This window comes from Bacillus rossius, assembly GCF_032445375.1.
Source record: "Bacillus rossius redtenbacheri isolate Brsri chromosome 4 unlocalized genomic scaffold, Brsri_v3 Brsri_v3_scf4_2, whole genome shotgun sequence".
Classification (NCBI taxonomy): domain Eukaryota; kingdom Metazoa; phylum Arthropoda; class Insecta; order Phasmatodea; family Bacillidae; genus Bacillus; species Bacillus rossius.
The window spans coordinates 30,969,153-30,991,492 of record NW_026962011.1 but is presented as its reverse complement, the minus strand read 5'-3'; the positions used below and the strand labels follow the sequence as shown (position 1 = coordinate 30,991,492).

Sequence of the window (22,340 nt, the reverse complement as noted above, 5' to 3'; positions counted from 1 at the left end):
CCAGGTGCGTAACCGTGGGAACGGGGGGGGGGGGGTGTTTTAGGGGTTCTAACCCCCCCCCCCCCTCCTAGCCACAATTATATTTTCTTATCTGAAAGCAGGTTAGCTAAAAGCCTGGGTGTCTTACTGCTATCACCGGCCACTGCACTGGAGGGGAATAGTAAACGAGCCCTACCGATTCTCCTTCCCTTCCCCTACCCCTGTCGCGAGCAGATGCTATAAGGTTGTGACGCCGTGATGGGTCCCAAGCTTTCAAATATCTTACACCTACTGTATTTAACCAGCGCGGTAATTATAAGCAGGTGTTAACTGGGTTTCCAAAAGTGCAAGGATCGCTGTGTGTGTGTATAGAATTGAGACGACGACATGGTGTCATGTAACTCTTCCAGCTAAAGCTAATTGTTTACAAGAATAGATCAGTTCTGCCGAAACCCAACCCTTTTTATTCCTCTTTTTTTGTATTGTCGAGCTTTGAGCATGATTTATGATTTCGAGTGGACGTAAACAAGGCACTTGGATCGATACAAATATCTTTAATTAATTTCTTACTTCATCACTAAAACAGTTTTTTTATTAAAAAATTAATAATATTTTTACCATTACAATATTTAAAGTTAAGTACCGAAAACTGCTAAAATAGCACTATTTTACACCTTAAAATCCAAATTTTTTCCGGGGGCGGGCCCCCAGACTCCCCGTTTTAATAGGGGTGGGGGACCATGCTTCTTAACACCTCTCCCCCCCCCCCCCCCATACACATCACTGTTGGTAACTCAAAAAATCATAGCACATGATCGAGTTTCAGAAATTACTGTATGGGTGATTGATTACCTTTCTCTGTACCAAGGACTGCTAAAATCAAAATGGATATTAATAATGAAATGGTTAAATCTCTAACTAATAAAATAAAAAATACTATGGATGAGTTTATTCCTTTCACAACAAGACTCAACTCAAATATTCACATTGGTTTTTCGAAGCAAATTACAGATAACTACGTAAGTTTTTAGTATTTAAGGTTATTAGTAAAAATCAAAATCAAAGCAGTACCATGATGGTAAATATAAATAACTAAATAAAAATTCAACCCATTAAAATTTTAGAACTTTTTTAAAATTATGAATGAAGGTTACAAGCAGTCTCCTGTAATCATCGAAAATTATTATGTAATAAGTGGCCCTGAAGCTATAGCAAATTATTTTGGTAAACACTTTGCTACTGTCTATGATCAGCAAAATTATATTCAGCTGTAACCTCAAATATATAAAATGGAAAATAACTAAGTACCACTAACTATTACCAATACTTTTGTTCTTTGGGCAATAAAACCTCTAAAATCAATGTTATTAGCTGAAGTTGATGGCATTCCTTACTTCATTATTAAAGGCTATATGTAATATTTTCAACCTGTTTTAACTCATATTTTCAATATATGTCTGACTAATGGAATTTATTCATTATTATGGAATTAGCCATAGTAGAGTCAATATTTAAAAATGGAGACAAACACTTTCACTTTTGTGTGTGTGTTTTTTTTAAGTGAATGAAAAAAATTATTCTTAAACATACCTCTTTCCATACTTCCCATCTAATTTCAGAATGCTAACATGGCTATATAAGCAGTAAAACAACGTTAACAAATTTATTTACTCTTGTCAATTGCACCTACGGTGAGATATCACATAGGAAGGTTTTCATTTAAATGCCTGTTACACTAATTGGGTTCACAGTTGTTTAAATGAAAGATCTTTTCTGTAAGAATTTGAAAATAGTTAATCATGCTTTACCGCACCCGCAAGTGTACCTCAAGGTGGAACCTTATATCCTCTGTTGTTTGATATATTCAGTAACGATATAGTCAATGTGCTTCAGCACTCCAAGGCTTTGCTCTATGCTGATGACTTAAAAATATACTCAACTGTATAAACACTGAGTGATGTATGTTGATGCACGCTGATATATCATGTAACAAAATAGTGCATAACTAATAAAATGAAATTGAATGAATATACAATTAAAATAATATCCTTTTCTTGGAAGACACATACTAAAAAATTTAACCAAGCAATAAATAACAATATGCTACAGCGAACACAATGTATGTGTGATTTGGGTGTCCTTTTTGACTCTCTAAACTTTACTTTCACCATGTTGGTAGCATTATTGAGAGTGCACACAAAACGGTAGGGCTGAAAACACATTTTAATTGTTTGGCCAACTCTCCTCACTCTGTACTAAGCCACTATTTCTCGTAAGTACAGTCCAAATTAGAATATATTAGAATAGTCATCTGGAACTTTTTAGCCACTACTGACTCCAATAGACTTTAAACTATAAATAAAAAGCTATTTAGAAACATTCCTGAGAATTTCAACTAACGACAAAACTCTCGAAGCCTTGAATACGCATACACTGCAGTTAAGAAGAAAAGTGGTAGTAGGTACTATTTTTGTGATAAATTGTTTTTTAAATTTGTATCACTACTCCGAAATTTTCGAATAAATATTTGACTGAGAGCACATGTTTTTACACAGGACCCCTCAGTTATTTCAAACAAGTTACAGAAATCATGAACTGACAAAACACTGTACTAATAATTAAAACAATTGTTTATAAGGTCTGTTTTTACTTTTACTAATAATTTCTGTTTACTCTGTTTTCTTATACAATACCAATCAAAGTTTGGTCACTGGTCGGAGAAATAACTACACGTCAGGAAAATGGGGGTTTGCTCAGAGTGATTTTGGGAAACCATGGAAAGTAGGCATTGGCGTAGCTGTGTTCATAAAGTTGGGGGGGACAAATAATGATTTTGATGTCATGTAAACCCATTCCCCTCTTACTAAGACGAGGGGTCCGAGGGTCCTCCACCGGAAAATTTTTATTTTAAAGGTGCAAAATAGCGCTTTTTAAGCAGTTTTTGTATCTAACCATTGGATACATCGATGTTAAAATTATTATTGTTTCTTTAAGAGAAAATTTGATGAGTGAAGAAATTACAAATAAAGTTGGGCAGAATATAAAATAAAAATATCACGCTCTATAAAGTTGGGGGGGACAGTCCCCTCCACCCAAAAAATTCAGGGGGACACTTCCCCCCTGTCCCCCCCGGTTCCTACGCCCCTGAAAGTAGGGATCAGGATGGATGGACGGACCTGGATTAAAACCCAGGCGTTCTCGCAAGCTAGGAGAGGCGGTGGAGTGTGAGCACTAGCCAGGGGAACTCGTGAGCAGCACAGTGCTCGTTTGAGCAGCCGCTTGCCTGGGAGTCGAGCAGCTTCCTGTTCTGCTCGTGCACCCTCTTGATGGCGACGAAGGGCCGCTCCCGGTCGAAGTAGGTGTCCGACTTGTGGCGCCCCAGCGGGGTGACCGCAGAGTTGCTCATCGCCTGGTACGACTGCTGTACGTTGCCGTAGTACCTCCTGGACGGAGATCTGCGACAGAGACTCAGTGTAGGCGCTGCGGGTACCTCCACATACACACTGTGACACCTGTACACTCCCTACGTTCACATCGTGGTACCTGTACACAACTGGAGTCTTCACAAAAATTATTACTTACACGGAGCACTCAATTACTGTGATATATATATATATATATATATATATATATATATATATATATATATATATTAAAAACTACTTCTTACTTCTGGGTTTAGGCCACGTCTGTATAATCAAATGTATGTCCGATGATACTGTGTATCTCGCTGCAGCCATCTTCAAGCAAGCCTGGTACCAGAAGGGGGTAATGGGGGCGATAGCCCCTCCTGTGACCAACTTTAATTATCTTATTTTATTTAAAAAGTATATTTATGTTCACTTATGTAGCTAATTTTCACGCATTAAACATTTATATCATCAAAAGTTGTATGGAGCTATTAAGGTACAGTATTTGAGACCATAAATTTATAAATAATATTCGAAGGCGAAACTCCTTTATTTGTATGATAGCCCCAATGCCTCGAAGATGGCTGCAACAAGGCATGACAAAACCATTGATTAAACACAAAGGGCTTCCACCACATTCTACAAGTAGTCAGTAACAATGTCGAGAGCGAGGGTGTAGCAGGACGGGGCAAGGAAGAGAGAGGCCTCGCCCGGGGCTCCTGGAGCTCAGGAGGAGGACAGCTCACCTGGAGGGCAGCCCGAGGTGTAGCAGGACGAGGCAAGGAAGAGAGAGGCCTCGCCCGGGGCTCCTGGAGCTCAGGAGGAGGACAGCTCACCTGGAGGGCAGCCCGAGGTGTAGCAGGACTAGGCAAGGAAGAGAGAGGCCTCGCCCGGGGCTCCTGGAGCTCGGAGGAGGACAGCTCACCTGGAGGGCAGCCCGAGGTGTAGCAGGACTAGGCAAGGAAGAGAGAGGCCTCGCCCGGGGCTCCTGGAGCTCAGGAGGAGGACAGCTCACATGGAGGGCAGCCCGAGGTGTAGCAGGACGGGGCAAGGAAGGGAGAGGCCTCGCCCGGGGCTCCAGCAGCTCGGAGGAGGACAGCTCACCTGGAGGGCAGCCCGAGGTGTAGCAGGACGGGGCAAGGAAGAGAGAGGCCTCGCCCGGGGCTCCTGGAGCTCAGGAGGAGGACAGCTCACCTGGAGGGCAGCCCGAGGTGTAGCAGGACTAGGCAAGGAAGAGAGAGGCCTCGCCCGGGGCTCCTGGAGCTCAGGAGGAGGACAGCTCACCTGGAGGGCAGCCCGAGGTGTAGCAGGACTAGGCAAGGAAGAGAGAGGCCTCTCCCGGGGCTCCTGGAGCTCAGGAGGAGGACAGCTCACCTGGAGGGCAGCCCGAGGTGTAGCAGGACGAGGCAAGGAAGAGAGAGGCCTCGCCCGGGGCTCCTGGAGCTCAGGAGGAGGACAGCTCACCTGGAGGGCAGCCCGAGGTGTAGCAGGACGAGGCAAGGAAGAGAGAGGCCTCGCCCGGGGCTCCTGGAGCTCAGGAGGAGGACAGCTCACCTGGAGGGCAGCCCGAGGTGTAGCAGGACGAGGCAAGGAAGAGAGAGGCCTCGCCCGGGGCTCCTGGAGCTCAGGAGGAGGACAGCTCACCTGGAGGGCAGCCCGAGGTGTAGCAGGACTAGGCAAGGAAGAGAGAGGCCTCGCCCGGGGCTCCTGGAGCTCAGGAGGAGGACAGCTCACCTGGAGGGCAGCCCGAGGTGTAGCAGGACGGGGCAAGGAAGAGAGAGGCCTCGCCCGGGGCTCCTGGAGCTCAGGAGGAGGACAGCTCACCTGGAGGGCAGCCCGAGGTGTAGCAGGACTAGGCAAGGAAGAGAGAGGACTCGCCCGGGGCTCCTGGAGCTCAGGAGGAGGACAGCTCTCCTGGAGGGCAGCCCGAGGTGTAGCAGGACTAGGCAAGGAAGAGAGAGGACTCGCCCGGGGCTCCTGGAGCTCAGGAGGAGGACAGCTCACCTGGAGGGCAGCCCGAGGTGTAGCAGGACGAGGCAAGGAAGAGAGAGGCTTCGCCCGGGGCTCCTGGAGCTCAGGAGGAGGACAGCTCACCTGGAGGGCAGCCCGAGGTGTAGCAGGACTAGGCAAGGAAGAGAGAGGCCTCGCCCGGGGCTCCTGGAGCTCAGGAGGAGGACAGCTCACCTGGAGGGCAGCCCGAGGTGTAGCAGGACGAGGCAAGGAAGAGAGAGGCCTCGCCCGGGGCTCCTGGAGCTCGGAGGAGGACAGCTCACCTGGAGGGCAGCCCGAGGTGTAGCAGGACGGGGCAAGGAAGAGAGAGGCCTCGCCCGGGGCTCCTGGAGCTCAGGAGGAGGACAGCTCACCTGGAGGGCAGCCCGAGGTGTAGCAGGACGAGGCAAGGAAGAGAGAGGCCTCGCCCGGGGCTCCTGGAGCTCAGGAGGAGGACAGCTCACCTGGAGGGCAGCCCGAGGTGTAGCAGGACTAGGCAAGGAAGAGAGAGGCCTCGCCCGGGGCTCCTGGAGCTCAGGAGGAGGACAGCTCACCTGGAGGGCAGCCCGAGGTGTAGCAGGACTAGGCAAGGAAGAGAGAGGACTCGCCCGGGGCTCCTGGAGCTCAGGAGGAGGACAGCTCACCTGGAGGGCAGCCCGAGGTGTAGCAGGACTAGGCAAGGAAGAGAGAGGACTCGCCCGGGGCTCCTGGAGCTCAGGAGGAGGACAGCTCACCTGGAGGGCAGCCCGAGGTGTAGCAGGACGAGGCAAGGAAGAGAGAGGCCTTGCCCGGGGCTCCTGGAGCTCAGGAGGAGGACAGCTCACCTGGAGGGCAGCCCGAGGTGTAGCAGGACGAGGCAAGGAAGAGAGAGGCCTCGCCCGGGGCTCCTGGAGCTCAGGAGGAGGACAGCTCACCTGGAGGGCAGCCCGAGGTGTAGCAGGACTAGGCAAGGAAGAGAGAGGCCTCGCCCGGGGCTCCTGGAGCTCAGGAGGAGGACAGCTCACCTGGAGGGCAGCCCGAGGTGTAGCAGGACGAGGCAAGGAAGAGAGAGGCCTCGCCCGGGGCTCCTGGAGCTCAGGAGGACAGCTCACCTGGAGGGCAGCCCGAGGTGTAGCAGGACTAGGCAAGGAAGAGAGAGGCCTCGCCCGGGGCTCCTGGAGCTCAGGAGAAGGACAGCTCACCTGGAGGGCAGCCCGAGGTGTAGCAGGACTAGGCAAGGAAGAGAGAGGCCTCGCCCGGGGCTCCTGGAGCTCAGGAGGAGGACAGCTCACCTGGAGGGCAGCCCGAGGTGTAGCAGGACTAGGCAAGGAAGAGAGAGGCCTCGCCCGGGGCTCCTGGAGCTCAGGAGGAGGACAGCTCACCTGGAGGGCAGCCCGAGGTGTAGCAGGACTAGGCAAGGAAGAGAGAGGCCTCGCCCGGGGCTCCTGGAGCTCAGGAGGAGGACAGCTCACCTGGAGGGCAGCCCGAGGTGTAGCAGGACTAGGCAAGGAAGAGAGAGGCCTCGCCCGGGGCTCCTGGAGCTCAGGAGGAGGACAGCTCACCTGGAGGGCAGCCCGAGGTGTAGCAGGACGAGGCAAGGAAGAGAGAGGCCTCGCCCGGGGCTCCTGGAGCTCAGGAGGAGGACAGCTCACCTGGAGGGCAGCCCGAGGTGTAGCAGGACGAGGCAAGGAAGAGAGAGGCCTCGCCCGGGGCTCCTGGAGCTCAGGAGGAGGACAGCTCACCTGGAGGGCAGCCCGAGGTGTAGCAGGACGGGGCAAGGAAGGGAGAGGCCTCGCCCGGGGCTCCTGGAGCTCAGGAGGAGGACAGCTCACCTGGAGGGCAGCCCGAGGTGTAGCAGGACGAGGCAAGGAAGAGAGAGGCCTCGCCCGGGGCTCCTGGAGCTCAGGAGGAGGACAGCTCACCTGGAGGGCAGCCCGAGGTGTAGCAGGACGAGGCAAGGAAGAGAGAGGCCTCGCCCGGGGCTCCTGGAGCTCAGGAGGAGGACAGCTCACCTGGAGGGCAGCCCGAGGTGTAGCAGGACGGGGCAAGGAAGGGAGAGGCCTCGCCCGGGGCTCCTGGAGCTCAGGAGGAGGACAGCTCACCTGGAGGGCAGCCCGAGGTGTAGCAGGACGAGGCAAGGAAGAGAGAGGCCTCGCCCGGGGCTCCTGGAGCTCAGGAGGAGGACAGCTCACCTGGAGGGCAGCCCGAGGTGTAGCAGGACGAGGCAAGGAAGAGAGAGGACTCGCCCGGGGCTCCTGGAGCTCAGGAGGAGGACAGCTCACCTGGAGGGCAGCCCGAGGTGTATCAGGACGAGGCAAGGAAGGGAGAGGCCTCGCCCGGGGCTCCTGGAGCTCAGGAGGAGGACAGCTCACCTGGAGGGCAGCCCGAGGTGTAGCAGGACTAGGCAAGGAAGAGAGAGGCCTCGCCCGGGGCTCCTGGAGCTCAGGAGGAGGACAGCTCACCTGGAGGGCAGCCCGAGGTGTAGCAGGACGAGGCAAGGAAGAGAGAGGCCTCGCCCGGGGCTCCTGGAGCTCAGGAGGAGGACAGCTCACCTGGAGGGCAGCCCGAGGTGTAGCAGGACGAGGCAAGGAAGGGAGAGGCCTCGCCCGGGGCTCCTGGAGCTCAGGAGGAGGACAGCTCACCTGGAGGGCAGCCCGAGGTGTAGCAGGACTAGGCAAGGAAGAGAGAGGCCTCGCCCGGGGCTCCTGGAGCTCAGGAGGAGGACAGCTCACCTGGAGGGCAGCCCGAGGTGTAGCAGGACGAGGCAAGGAAGAGAGAGGCCTCGCCCGGGGCTCCTGGAGCTCAGGAGGAGGACAGCTCACCTGGAGGGCAGCCCGAGGTGTAGCAGGACGGGGCAAGGAAGGGAGAGGCCTCGCCCGGGGCTCCAGCAGCTCGGAGGAGGACAGCTCACCTGGTGGGCAGCAGCGGCGACGCCGGCGCCGACCCCACGCCGACGGGCTTGTGCAGGCCGGGCTGTGTGTTGATGTGCAGCGGCACGGTGAAGTCCTCGTCGTCGCCGGCCAGGTGCGAGGTGTCGCTGGCGTAGCCGTCGGCGCGGCGGCTGGCCTGCGTGTGGTGGTGGTTCCCGTGGTGCTGCACGCTGCGCAGCTCCGAGATGAGCCGCGCGCCCGACGGCAGGCGCTCCGTCCGCATCTGCACCTCCTTGCGCTCCCGCAGCTTCTGCTGCTGGCGCTGCAGCCAGGTGAGGCTGCCACCGCCCACCACGTGCCTGCAACCAGTCGCCGCGTCACTAGCCTCGCCTTGTCTGTCTATAGCCACATGTCTGCACACAGTCTTCGCGTTACTAGCCTCGCCTCTTCTGTCTATAGTCTATACGTGCCTGCACACAGTCGCCGCGTCACTAGCCTCGCCTCGTCTGTCTAGTCACGTGCCTGCACACAGTCGCCGCCTCACTAGCCTCGCCTCGTCTGTCTAGTCACGTGGCTGCCCACACGTCACCGCGTCACTAGTCTGTTCTCGTCTGTCTAGCCAGATGCCTCTAGCTCGTTCCTCTAGCCTCTAACCTAATGCCTCTGGAGCTCCCAGTGACATATAGTCCCTCTTGAAGGTAGTAGTACTGAGAGTTGTAATCACAACAAATAATGTGTTACAATTATATCTTAGCATGTCTGTATACACATGTAATAAAATTTCCCTAACGTTTTCTGACCAAAAATTCAAATTTCCGTGACTATTTTTCAAGTATAAACAAATTTGCTCTCCGTATACAGCATTTGGTAGGAATAATTTCGTCAATGGAAGGGAAGTAGATAGGAACTGAGGTGTGTAAACACGGTGTTGGCATGTGTGGAAGTCACAGGAATCTCGAAAATATGGCAAACCCACGTCATTAATCCTTATATATTAAATTTCGCGCACAACCGGGTGTTAATAAGCGCATTAGTGTGCCAACTAAACTTTATAATAGTAGGTACAACAGTACTTAATACTTTAATATTTTGTGTTATAATTTATAGCCATAAACAGAAATAATAACTTTAAAAACTAGCATTACAATATTGACAATCGTCACTTAATATTGAAATGTAGAGATAGTGCATCGTTCGTCATACTGTAGAGACACAGCACATTGTTAGTCTACATATATTGGAGACCATGTTGAATAAAATAATTTCGTGATTAAATTTTTACTGTTAAATATTAAAAGGTGAATCAATAATGTTATTGATTGTAGGAAGTATTTATAGACTGATTTCTGTCGTTTAAACCAAAACAATCATACATACATACATACATACATACATACATACATACATACATACAATATGTTTTAAAATGTTACAGATTAATTTTGTTTTATTGTATCTATTGGACTGCAACTTTTAGTTTGAAAAATACTTAAATGATAGCGCCGCGTTCGTAATGCTTTCTAGAACCAACAAAATGTTAAATATACCTATTTGACGTCGTGTATGCTCCTTCACAATTATCCTGGCTATTAAATTTTATTTATATTTTAATATATCTTGTTATAACTATTCAAGTTTACAAAATGTATTCCAGGCTAGTTTCACTACCGTAAATTTTTTTTTGGCACACCAATACGCTTAGTACATCCCCCGATGTTCGTGAAAGTTAATATATGCGGGTGCATGTTGCCACACGTGGGTCCACCATTTTGACGATTTCGGCTCGTGGCTATAGCAGTTTCTGCATGCATGCACATTGGACTTTCAGCCTGTCAAATTTCCTTTGCGTAAAGCGCGCTTATTTCATTGCATTTCTGGTGTACACTAAAATGTCATCCTTAACTTGTCTAAAGTTTAACCTCAAAAATAAAGCAGGCGATATGGGGGAAATGTCACATTTTCAGCGTTGAGGAATTTAAATGCGACGCGTTCGGTACTCCTGTTGTTCAATAGTACCACCTTTATTAACCGAATTATAGTTAGGTTATCAAAAGGAGAAAATGTTTTTATCATTTTCCCTTAAAATTAATATTCTTCGTATACTTATCACACTCGACATTATTTAAAAAAAACTCTACGTTAAATTGCGTGACCGAGTTTCGTAATATAAGTTTATTTGCAACATGAGAACACATGAATTTTGTTGTTACCAAGATTAGATGTTAACATATCACTGGCAAGTACTGAAAGACTCACAACTTTTTTTTATATATTTTACCTATTTTTCATACATCTAAAAGAAATCAAAAACGTTTCTACCATCTACTTTAGTTTTTTAAATATATTTTACAAAACCTTGCATATGCCATTTTATAGTTCCCTAAAACACCACCTGAAAAAAATATTATGCTTTCATAGTCTTTCAAATTACTATCACTCTGGGAGTTCTATAATTTTTCCAGGATTTCAAGTAAATTCCCTCACTTTCTCAGAAAAATTCCAACTTTTCCCTGACCTTCTCTGACTTTCAAAAATATGGCTTTATTTTGTAGATGCAAATAATGTAATTAACATAATATTAAAAATCTAATCCTTCCCCCTTGCATTAAAATTATTTAGGAATCGGGATACATAATCGTTTAGCTGTTATCGATTATTGTAGTTCTGTAGTTACGACTGTTGGAAGGCTTGCTCGATAAAAGTCGGAACCTCTACTGAGGGCGTCTATGATTCACGGTGCCCGTCCGGATACTTACATTTCCCTCCACTTTTTAAGTACATAATATAATTTGAATAAAAACTTATTCAGCTGTGAAAATTTCTATATTCTAATTACTTTAATAAAATTAATTAATTTGTCTGTGATTTTCACAGATTTCGCTAATTTTTCTGCACACGCACAGAAACCCAATGAGCTCCTATGATTCACCAGTCAGCAACAGATCGTTAAAAGACTGTTCTTCTACTATCATTTCATTTGTTTAGATCGCTTGACCAGATATTCCCCCACATGCACACCACCCGCATGTCACCAATAGGTTAACAAATGCAGTCACTGCTACGTATCTGGCCCACGCGCCGCCCCATCACGTTATGTAACCACATCTATAGCGTGTCCCATCTTTAGTGTGCAGTTTAAATTAGCTTTTACTCTATTTCCAATGCACGATATCTGCTATTCACGCTTTCCTTGTTTCGCTGTGCGCTGTTGCCAGATATACCAAAGAACACAAAAGTTTTATAACGAGATGACATTATTTATTTGATTTAAATTTACGTTGTTTATGAAAATTTGGAATGCTAATTTTGGAAATACATTGTATTGTTGTATTTCATCAAGACCATCATCATCTTATAATAGTCTATTCTTATTTCTAAGGAAACTTAACAAAATATGTCGCATTGGTTTTAACAGTTTTGAATATTTTTTTTACTTCTTTAACCTTAGTAAGTAACTCTACACTGATGATGGCGACTGCAATGTCGACCGAAACGTCGGTGATATATTCGCCTTGGACGCGGCTACAACCCAGAAGCCAAGCAACTTCAGACAATGGCCGCGAAAGCCCTGCGATCTTTATTCTTTAAAAATGTTTCCCTTTGTTTCACCAAACCACATAATTAAAGTAATTTCTCGTTATTAATAGTGACAGACTGCTTCAAATAGTTTTTTTTTCCTTGGGAAATAATATCTAATTGGTGTTTAGAACACTTTTTTTTCTTTCAGAATGTATACAGCTGTAATTAGTAATATTGTCAAAAGACATGACTTGAAAAAACAACTAAACGTATTATAATTATAATAATAGATAGTAAACCCAATAAGTGGAGACCTGTAAAATTCGCGATTTCAAATCCCCGAAAGATAGACTCCATGATCCTCTATGCACTCGTGCAAATTACATCTGCTGATTGGTTACCGACTCGTAACACCTGTTGACTGGAATGATCGTGATTCGCTAATTCTTCTGTTAAAAGATTTTTCATTGGCCCAGAGTCCTTCAGATAAACTGTGGCCCAATCACTGAAGCAAAATAATGTCAAAAGTATTTGGACTCTACCCTATCGCGAAATGAATCCGCGAATTTTACAGGTCTCTACCAATAAGGATTGTAATGTCGATCTGGCAACAGTGCCGCCCGAGTGTGGCGTGAGTGGGGGAGGGGAAGGCTAGTTAGGGGTAGCGCCCACGCCTGGACGGAACCCACGCAGTGGAAGGCTCCTCCACACAGTAGGTAATGTGGGGAGGGGTGATGGGGGGGGCACGCACGCCTATGGTCTGGTCTTCGGGCGAGCGGCCAGCACTCGCCAGGTCGGAGTTGAGTCACGCCGCGCCAGCCAGAGGAAGTCGTCTCCCTAAATATACACGCGTCTCCCCTTCTCTCTCTCTCTCTCTCTCTCTCTCTCTCTCTCTCTCTCTCGCGGGAGCCGCGCAAGTCTTCTGGGAAGGAGCCTAACATCAGAGACGCGCTACAACACAAGAGGTGAGGGGGGGGGGGGACGCGATACCAGAACTGAGTAAGCAACGCCCCACCCAACAAAACAGCAAGGTTTTGGTGTTTTCAGGATACAACCCATTTTTTACGTGACAACGTCTAATAAATCGATGAACGCCGGCTGCACGCACGAAAAAAAGTGTCCCGTTACGCACATTGTCCCGTTACGCTGTGTCCCGTTAAGCTCATTGTACGCTTGCGCCGCATCTATCTCTCTTCCACTCGATTGGAACAACCATCGATTTGACTTTTTCAAGGCACATTAAACTTGAAACACTCCCATTCGTTTCCTATTTTTCCTATCATCGTCCTATCCTTAACAGAATAACACAGATTGGAAGAAGTTAAATAGCAAACATGTATAAAAGTTATAGTTAAAATAATATCTTCGTTAAAGTAATAAACATATTTGAATTAATGCGTGCAAATAAAAGTAAATTTATCAATTAAATTGTAGATTTAGTTTCACTCCTTCTTTGTATCCATACAAAATAGTGATAAATCAATAAAAATGATTCAATTTTATTCATAAAAGTATGCAATCATTTCATCAATGTTTTGTTATGACGTTGTCACGTTAAGCTATCGTCCGTAAACCGACTTTACAGACAACCAATTTTTTTGTTTTGTTTTTCAAGCATCGCATAGAACTGCTTGATCTTCATTTATCAGTCGAATAATGATTTGTCCTCGTCAAGAGCTCGGGAGCTACCAATGGTTTGGCACATAATAATCTGCTCTTTGTAAATTCCCCAATGGAACGCTTCAAGCGCCCACACCTCGCACTGCGACTCAGCACGTATAAGCAAAAACATTAAAAGATTCTTAAGGCTTGGTCGTCACGCCAAAATTGATATAACGAGCACATGCACTTAAGTGCTATCTTAAAGCAGTAGAAATTCTCGCAAGTTTTCGTAACTATGGTTATTTGCGTGACGTCTTAAAGCTTAAAATGTCGTTTAGTAAATATTTGTTGGGGTTTATTCATTGGCTCAGAGTTCTTCGCATTAACTGTGGCCTGATCACAGAAACAGCAAAAGGTAAACGTGCTTGGTATAACCTTTATATAAAGACCCAAAAAAATTTCGGTAATTCGTTTGGCATTGGGCTAAAATTGAAAGACTTGCGTTTTCTCTGCCAATGTTTGTTTTTCCATTGGCTGATTTATAATTGTGAACCTTTATGTCCTCATTAATATTAGGCACTGCCTGATTCGTTTACTTCTCTCCTGGTTAGGGCGAAGTTGACTCTCGGTGATAAAAGGGTGTGTCCAAATAACTGCGGTGCAATCATGAACAATGAGTATGAAGGTTTTCATTCTAACTTGCGGCCAAATAAATCCACAAAATTTCTGATCCTCTACCTACCACAAATGAATCCACGAATTGATGCGGTCTCTAGTCACATGTGGTTCTCTGCGCAAATTATCAGCTCGCAATAGAACATTGTGTCGAAACACGCGCAGGCTCAGTCGACACTCGATGACTAGGGGGCAAGTACTTTAAACTAATAATTTGAGTGCTTATTAGACTGCAATAAGGTATGCTCGTGCACAGGGCCGCCGGGAGGGGGGGGGGGGCAAAAGGGGCAAATGCCCAGGGGCCCGGTAGCCTTAGGGGCCCGGGCGCCCGGCTGGGAAGTGGAAAATAAATGGCTGGAAAAACATTTTCCCCCTGCTATTAAAACATCTTGTACTATATATATATATATAGGTGTGTGTGTGTGTGTATATGTGTGTATATATATATATATATATGTTCTGTGTGTTCCTAAAACTACAGTCGATAACCAATAACCTAACCGAGCAGTACTTGTATAATTCAGTTCACACCAAAATACTTGCGTAGTAGCAGAAATGGGAACGCCAGGTATGAGCACAATAGGTTTGCTTGACCCCGTACACCCCTCCACTTGGGGTCAATGCCATTTAGACTCGCCCTTCTGAAGTAAAGAATGCGGTGATGGGCCCTGGCTGGAGGGGGGTGTCATGGAGATATATGATAAAATGAAACATCTCAAATCAATTCATGTTTCAAATATTGGTCCAAACCAGTTGAAACCAATCCAGCTTTTAAACACACTACGGAGATTAAAATTGGATAGTTTATTTCCAAACGTGTGTATCGCTGTTCGAGTGTTCTGCACAATTCCCGTGACAGTTGCCGAAGCCTAAAGGTCCTTCAGCAAAATGAAGGAAATAAAAAATGTACATCGCTAAACCATGTCTCAGGAAAGGATTAGTGGGCTCACCTTGCTTGCCCTAGAGCCTGATGTCGCTCTTTAAATTATTTTAATAATATTTATATTCAGAATAAATTATTATAGTTATGTATTTTAAACACTCATATAATAATGCAATTTCTGATTACCATTTAAGAATTTTTTAGCAATATATTCATCAAAATTAATTATTATTTGTATTTTTATGGGATTAAGAATGTAAAAGTGCACTGAGATAATACATGCAAATGCTCTTTCTTTTTTTTTGCGTAACTAGGAAATCGTTATGTATGTTCAAATGAAGGATGCAATTTTACGATACCATATATATTTATGGTAGTACGTAGTAGTGGCATGCAAAAAAAAAAGGAAGGGGGCCTACTACCCCAGCTGCCCAGGGGCCCACAAATTCTCTCAGCGGCCCTGCTCGTGGTGCTAGCTATTGTTCCCCTGTAATAGGCGGCCGTCTGCAAGAACATCCATTGTCCTATTTGGCAATTGCTTCCGCACTGGATGACTATGATTGGTGTGCTGACAAGTGTTCCGCACGAAACACAGTGCTATAACGCTCAGCTAGTATCGAAATCTTTTCGCAAAAAAAAAATTTCATGGCCTCATCATGAGAGCATGCATGTACAAGGGCGGATACAGAATGATAGTCGGGGGAGGGACGCATTAAATTTTCTAATACAATTTTCGTACATTTAGAATTGCAATATTTATTACATTTTATTTTTGGCTCAAAAACATCCTGTCATCCATAACACTGCAGTAAAATAATACTTAAGTAATGAGGCCGGTCCCATCGGGAGAAACACTTCTCTCACCAAGTTTACTCCCAAACAAAATGACAAGGTAAACAAGGCGTACCCAGATGGGGCCTAACATGCATATTTAAAGTCAAATGCGAAGGAAAAATAACCTAATGCGTAGAGACAGGAAAAATTCGCGGATTCATTTCGTGATAGGCTGAAATTCAAACATGTGTACAATTCTGCTGGTTCTGCTATTGGCTCGCAGTTTAACTGTAGCTCTCTGGGCCAATGAGAGACTATCGACCAAAGAAGCGTCGAATCACAAGCTACCCAGTGGAGACGCCTCACAATTTAGTACCCAATGAACACGCGTGTTTACTTGAAATGTGCAGAGGATAATGGAGGCTATCCCAGAGGTCATTGAATCCGCGAAGTTTTCCGGTCCCTACTAATACGTAGTTCTTTTCAAGGTGGCAGAGCATTAACAACAGGAGAAGTAAGTTAACTATGGTGTTCGCAGGCTTTCACGGCCATTGTCTGAAATAGCTTGGCTTCTGGGTCTGAGTAGGTAACTAACTGCTCCCTGACGATGGCGACTGCAATGTCAACCGAAACGTCGGTGAATTATTCGCCAAGGACGCGGCTACAACCCCTGAAGCCAAGCTACTTAAGTCAACTATGTTTGTTTAATTTTACTCTCTTCAAAAAAACTATGATAGGTTGAGACTGGAAAAATTCGCGAGTTCAATGACCTCCAGGAAAGACTCCACGATCCTCTGCGTACTTGGGCAAACGACGCCTGTTAATTGGGTACTGAATTATGAGACGTCTCACGCGGGTAACTTGTGGTTGGACACCTCTTTGATTGATTGTCTCTAATTGGCCAAGAGTCCTACATATTAACAGTGAACCAATAGCAGAGCAGCACAACGGTATAATTATTTGAATTTTAGCATATCACGAAAATAACCCGCGAATTTTTCCGGTCTCTAATGATAGGAAATCAGAAGAAAATTTAAAAATGATACAGGGTTTAGGGGGATCACTGGCTGCACCAGGACAGACTTCTGGCGCGTGTCGAGGCCTCAGCAGGACAGACGCCAGTGGGCCAGCAGGCGGCGACGCGGAACTGCACGGGTCTCCCGTCGACGGAAGGCAGTCTCCCGCGACGGCCGCGCCCATGCGACTCCCCGCCGTGATTGATGGCCCGAGCCGACCAATCACGTCGTCCCTATCGCGGCCCGTCGGATGTCGCCGTATGATAACGGCGCATTGTCGGGCCGTCGGGGTGGGTGACTGACGACGTCTCAGGAACGAGCCTCCGAGAGACCCTCCTGGTGGCGGCTGCGGCGAAGACGTGGTCCACGTTATTGTACCGCGCTAGATTCAACTAGCCTTTGCATACGTGGTCAAGCCCTTCACGAGAGCTCACTGGTCGATAACAAGGTCACATCCTTTGCCTTGTACGTACAGACCGGAAACTTTCGCGGATTAATTTCGCGATAGACTAGAATCCAAATACGTTTACTTTTTTACTGCTTCACTAATTCGTAGAGACCTGCAAAATTCGCGGTTTCATTCGGTGATGGGCTAGAATTCAAATACATATACCTCTTAGATAATTTTTCTATTGGCTAACTGTTCATCTGGACGAATCTCGACCAGTTATAAACCCTCAACCAAAGAAGGATCGAATCACAGACAAACCAGCTGAGACGACTCACAAGTCGGCGGCCAATGAACTTGCATTATTTGCCCGAGTGTGCAGGGGTATGTTCAGTCTATCCTGAAGGCCATCGAAACCGCGAATTTTGCAGGTCTCTACTAATTGGGGCACAATTTATCTGAGCCAATGAAAAAAAAACCTAAAAAAAATAAATATCGATCCAAAAACACCCTAGTTAACAGGTGTCTTGAGTCAACAGCCAATGAGCAGTGTGATTTGCCCGAGTACATGGGGAATCGCATAGTCTATCCTAGAGCTCAATGAAACTGCGACTTTTTCCAGTTCGTAGTAATACGATATTGTCAGGGGCATGTATTTTTTCGCGAAAAGATCCCGAGATTAGCCGAGAGTTAAACACACAGTATCATAGCCAGTGTTCCGGATCTGTCGAGTTTCGTTGTCTACTTGTCAGCACACCAACTACAACAGTCCAGTGAAGAAGCAAAAAAAAAAAAAAGTCCTCAGTGACCCGGTAAAAATAGAGAAATGGTTCTCGTCCAATAGGGCAATGGTTCTCTTGCACACGGCCGCCAGTCACAAGGGAACGATCGCCAGCGGGGCCATACCTCATTTCTAGAGACCTGCAAAATTCGCGGATTCATTCGGTGATAGGCTAGAACTCGAACACATATACCTCTTAGATAATTTTGCTATTGGCTTACTGTTCATCTGGACGAATCTCAACCAGTTATAAACCCTCAACCAAAGAAGGATCGAATCGCAGACAAACCAGCTGAGACGACTTACAAGTCGGCAGCCAATGAACTTGCGTTATTTGCCCGAGTGTACAGGGGTATGTGCAGTCTATCCTGAAGGCCATCGAAACCGCGAATTTTGCAGGTCTCTACTCATTTCAGTCTAATGAGCGAGCAGAATTCCCCCCCCCCCCCCCCCCCGCGAAATATGCCTGCCCCTAGCGATTGGCCGGCGACGCCAGGCCGCCGAGCCGCGGAGGAAGCTAGTCGCCCCCGAGGCAGCTGACGCCTTGCACGGGCTCCAAGGTCGCCGCGACCTACACGCGACACCTGCCCGCGCGCAGACCGCTGGCCTTCACGCCTCCTGCAGCAGACTGGGAGAGTCCCCACAGTCTCACTGTGTGAACTCCAGCCACCGCATGGAGACCGCAATCATTCGCGTTTCAATTCTGCGGAAAGGATATAATCCGGACACGTTCACCTTCTCCTGCTTCTGTGAAGGACTCTTGAGCCAATGAATAACCTTTCTACAAAACAAGTATCGAATCGCAAGCATCGAAGTAAACAGCTCTCACGAGCCAGTGCCCAATAGGGATACGTAATTTGCCCGGGCGCAAAGAGATTGTGGAGTCCATCCTCAATGTCACTGAAAACGTGAAAATCTCCAGTCTCTCTACTCACTGGCCAATGTCAGATGAGAGACTCTTCGTGGATCGCAGGAGACTGGGCCAGAATGATTCGCCCAGTCTTGTCGAAAATAACTTTGGGCTTATCATCATAGTGGAGCCGATTTATTTGCGTTGCAGTCTACCGAGGTACCGAATGCATCTGCGAGACTATATATATCATTCCTCTACCCATTGATGTCTGGCAGCTAAAAGCTCAATATTTACATGGCACATTCATTGCTCCAGTTGAAGACGTTCTGAGTAATGCAGTTGATGACAATGATTTTTAAACAATTAGATATCTCAAACCTATTTTTCAAGTTCAAACTGCCCACCCAGAAGAACAACTGTATTACTGAACAGTCACTTTCCAAGATATATTCATTACATAAATATTATTCATAACGGGAAAAATTAATGTGACTAAATTCACTACAACTGACATCACGATAAAGATACATTAAACTATTTTACTGTCATTTTAACGGGCGGTTTAATCCTTGTAATTCATTTACTTCTATTTTTGGATGGAATATTAAAAAATGGGACTTCGAGAGCTAATTATGAAAAATAGTGCTATTTATGTTTTCAATTTCAAGAAATTTAAGTAAATGGACTGATCGGTGCCCGACTTCCGTTCGATTAGCAGTGCCTAGAGCCACGATGATTCCGCAGATGCTTTTGGTAGCAAGTGTACTTGAAGCACATATCCCTCTGCTTCGGCTTGTGATTGGATCACGGCGGCCTGACGACCTCGAGCCAGTTATAAACAAGGAGGAGAAGTGGCTGCCCAATCACGCAGCACTTTAAACTGTCTTGATTATATCAGGTTGAGTCCAGCTTCCAGTGAAATAAATTCGCTAAATAATCGCGGCTCCAGAAAGACTCGTGAAGAGACTGAACAAATTAATGCACACTATTTTTTTCATATATATAACTTCAAGTGGACAGCGCGATCATGAAGAATACGGCCCAAGAGCATATCCAGTTTAAAACATAAGGGAGTCATGTTTCCTATTTCATACGGGAATAATAATAATAAACAATAAAAATAAATGGTATATTATATTAAATAATAAATGAAAGAACGTTATTTATATTAAAAAATGAACAATAGTTTGTGAGGATTTGTTATAAATTTTCTGCAGGCACTGTCCCGGTATCGAAAATTTGATAGCGTCTTCAACTAAGTATATCTGACAACGAATTGGATGCTGAATAAAGTTGTACGGATAGCCTCAAACATGTTTAAGTCTTGTTACACCATCAAAGTTTAGTATTGGACCAAACTAGCACAATCTTTTCAATATAAAACTTAATTTTAATTTTTAATTTTAATTATAATAATCAACTACGTTGATGGATGGGATATTCGAACATACTATAATAAGTTTTTGCATTCTTAATCCTAAAACATATGTTAATTTTAATAGCATTAATACTTGATACATAATAAAATGAATATTGTGTGATCTTAAACGTTTAAGACGTATCATTTTCTTTCCACATATGAAATCATTTTACATACGACATACCTATTATCATTATTTTAATTATTTCACCTCCATAACCTCTTTAATAGCTCATGCACTCTTCGTCATTTTAAAGATTCGTTATGGCGAAAACGGGCGTAATTTTCCGTTTAGCTGGGCCAGTTTTTGATTGGTTGTTTTCTTTCAATATTCCACATATTTTGTATAACCATTCCTATATTCCAAATATTTGAAGGGAACAAGTGATGCAACTTGTCTAAGAGACGTTGCTGCGATGGTGAGGTTTTCGGTGATGTCATATAGCCCTCCCACATTATCGACCAACTGTGCTGGAGGGTGTCGCTACAGCTTCTGGCAGCTGCAGATGGTCCTCTTGCTGCGGCCTGTCGTCAGACCCCAGCGCCCGTCAGACGAGGTGTCAACAACGCGGGGGTGCCGTCACAACTTAGAAACACACAAGATAGAATCTTCTAAGATATGCCTGTTCTAAGTTGTGTGTTTCTAAGTTATGAAAGTTCTAAGTTATATGGTTCGGCGTTACGTGTTTCTAAGTTATGACAGTTCTAAGTTGTGAGTTTCTAAGTTGTGATAGTTCTAAGTTATGACGTTCTACGTTACGACGTTTGTAAGTTGTGTGGTTCTGCGTTACGTGTTTCTAAGTTACGTCTTTATAAGTTATGACAGTTCTACATTGTGAGTTTCTAAGTTGTGATAGTTTTAAGTTATGACTTTCCACGTAACGCGTTGCGTGTTTCTAAGTTACGTGTTTCTAAGTTATGACTGTTCTAAGTTGTTTGTTTCTAAGTCATGGGTGGTTCCCAACAGCACGGCTCGCCACAGGGTGGGTAGGGGCGGAGCGCGCACCGCGAAGAGGAGGCGGTGTGTGTTCCCGCAGCCCGACACCACGACACCAGCTCGTCTCGACTCGGAGGTCGCCGACGTAACTGGAGACTCCGTGCTGCCGGGCTACAGTGGCTCCTGTCCGCTTCACCCGCGCGTGGCATGACAGTGTGGTCTGCCTGGCGTGGCGCCATCCACACAGACCAAAGGAAGAGAGTAAGAGTGCGCACCGACCGTACCCAAACAGCGGAGCATAAATTTAACAGATAGCAGGGAGTTGCCAGAACAAGCAATTTTTGTTCAGAAACATACCTCCGGAAACAAAAAAAAAAAACCTGCAGAGTAACAGGCAGGGTTTAAGCCGGGGGGGGGGGTAGGGGTTCAACACCCCCCCCCCCCCTCCTTAGCACCAAATCTTTAATTAATTTCTTATTCATCACTGAAACAAATTTCATATTAAAATTAATAAAAAATTTACCATTACAATATTTAAATTTAAGTAGGTACCGAAAACTGCTAAAATAGCACTATTTTACACCTTAAAATCCAAATTTTCCCGGGGGAGGAACCCCCGGACCCCCCCGCTTTAATACGGTGGGTGGGCATGCTTCTTAACACCCTCCATACACAAATCTTGGCTACGCCACTGGTAACAGGCGCGAATAGTACTGCGCAAAAGAGAAATTAACGCGCTTCAGAGGGACGAGAGATCGCAGCGCTGTGGCGGTCAAGTTCTCCGCTTGCAAAGAGTCCGAGTCAGACGGACGCGTTGTTGCCACATGCATCGTGTCGGTACAAGGCACGGGCTGCGCCTCACAATGAACCGCGTGATCATGTGTGACATGTGTGATTTAGGCCAGGCAAAACAGTTGTGTTTACAATAATGACAATGGAGCTCGGGAGAAAAAGTATGAGAAATTTCGTGGGATTCATCGAAAAGAAGAAAACTACAAAATAGTTTTTGTAGTGACAAAAGAGTGAAATTTATACACGTCACTAATAAAATATTTTGTTGAGACTACGCAATTAGTTTGTCCCGACGATATGTTTCAGTGGGTGTACGTACATTGAAATAAGATTTGGTGACAGCAGCACACTTTTACTTACGAAAATTTCGCGATGGTCTGAAATTCAAACACACTCATATTTCCGGACAGTTTATCTGGTGCACACCGAGGAAGTATGGAAGTCCCGAATAACGTGCGACCACGCGGTGTCAC

General features: G+C 46.0%; 1 protein-coding gene across 7 annotated transcripts in view; it reads right to left on the bottom strand.

Annotated features, from left to right (window-relative positions):
• LOC134542078 (tensin-1) overlaps positions 1-22,340 on the bottom strand; it is a 570,362-nt gene that overhangs the window by 21,575 nt on the left and 526,447 nt on the right. For all 7 annotated transcript variants that reach the window (XM_063385992.1, XM_063385993.1, XM_063385994.1 and 4 more), the window contains 2 exons: positions 8,269-8,586; positions 3,263-3,434 (listed from right to left, as the gene is read on the bottom strand). In XM_063385992.1, coding sequence (XP_063242062.1) covers positions 3,263-3,434; positions 8,269-8,586 — 490 coding nt within the window. The remainder of the gene's footprint in view (positions 1-3,262; positions 3,435-8,268; positions 8,587-22,340) is intronic.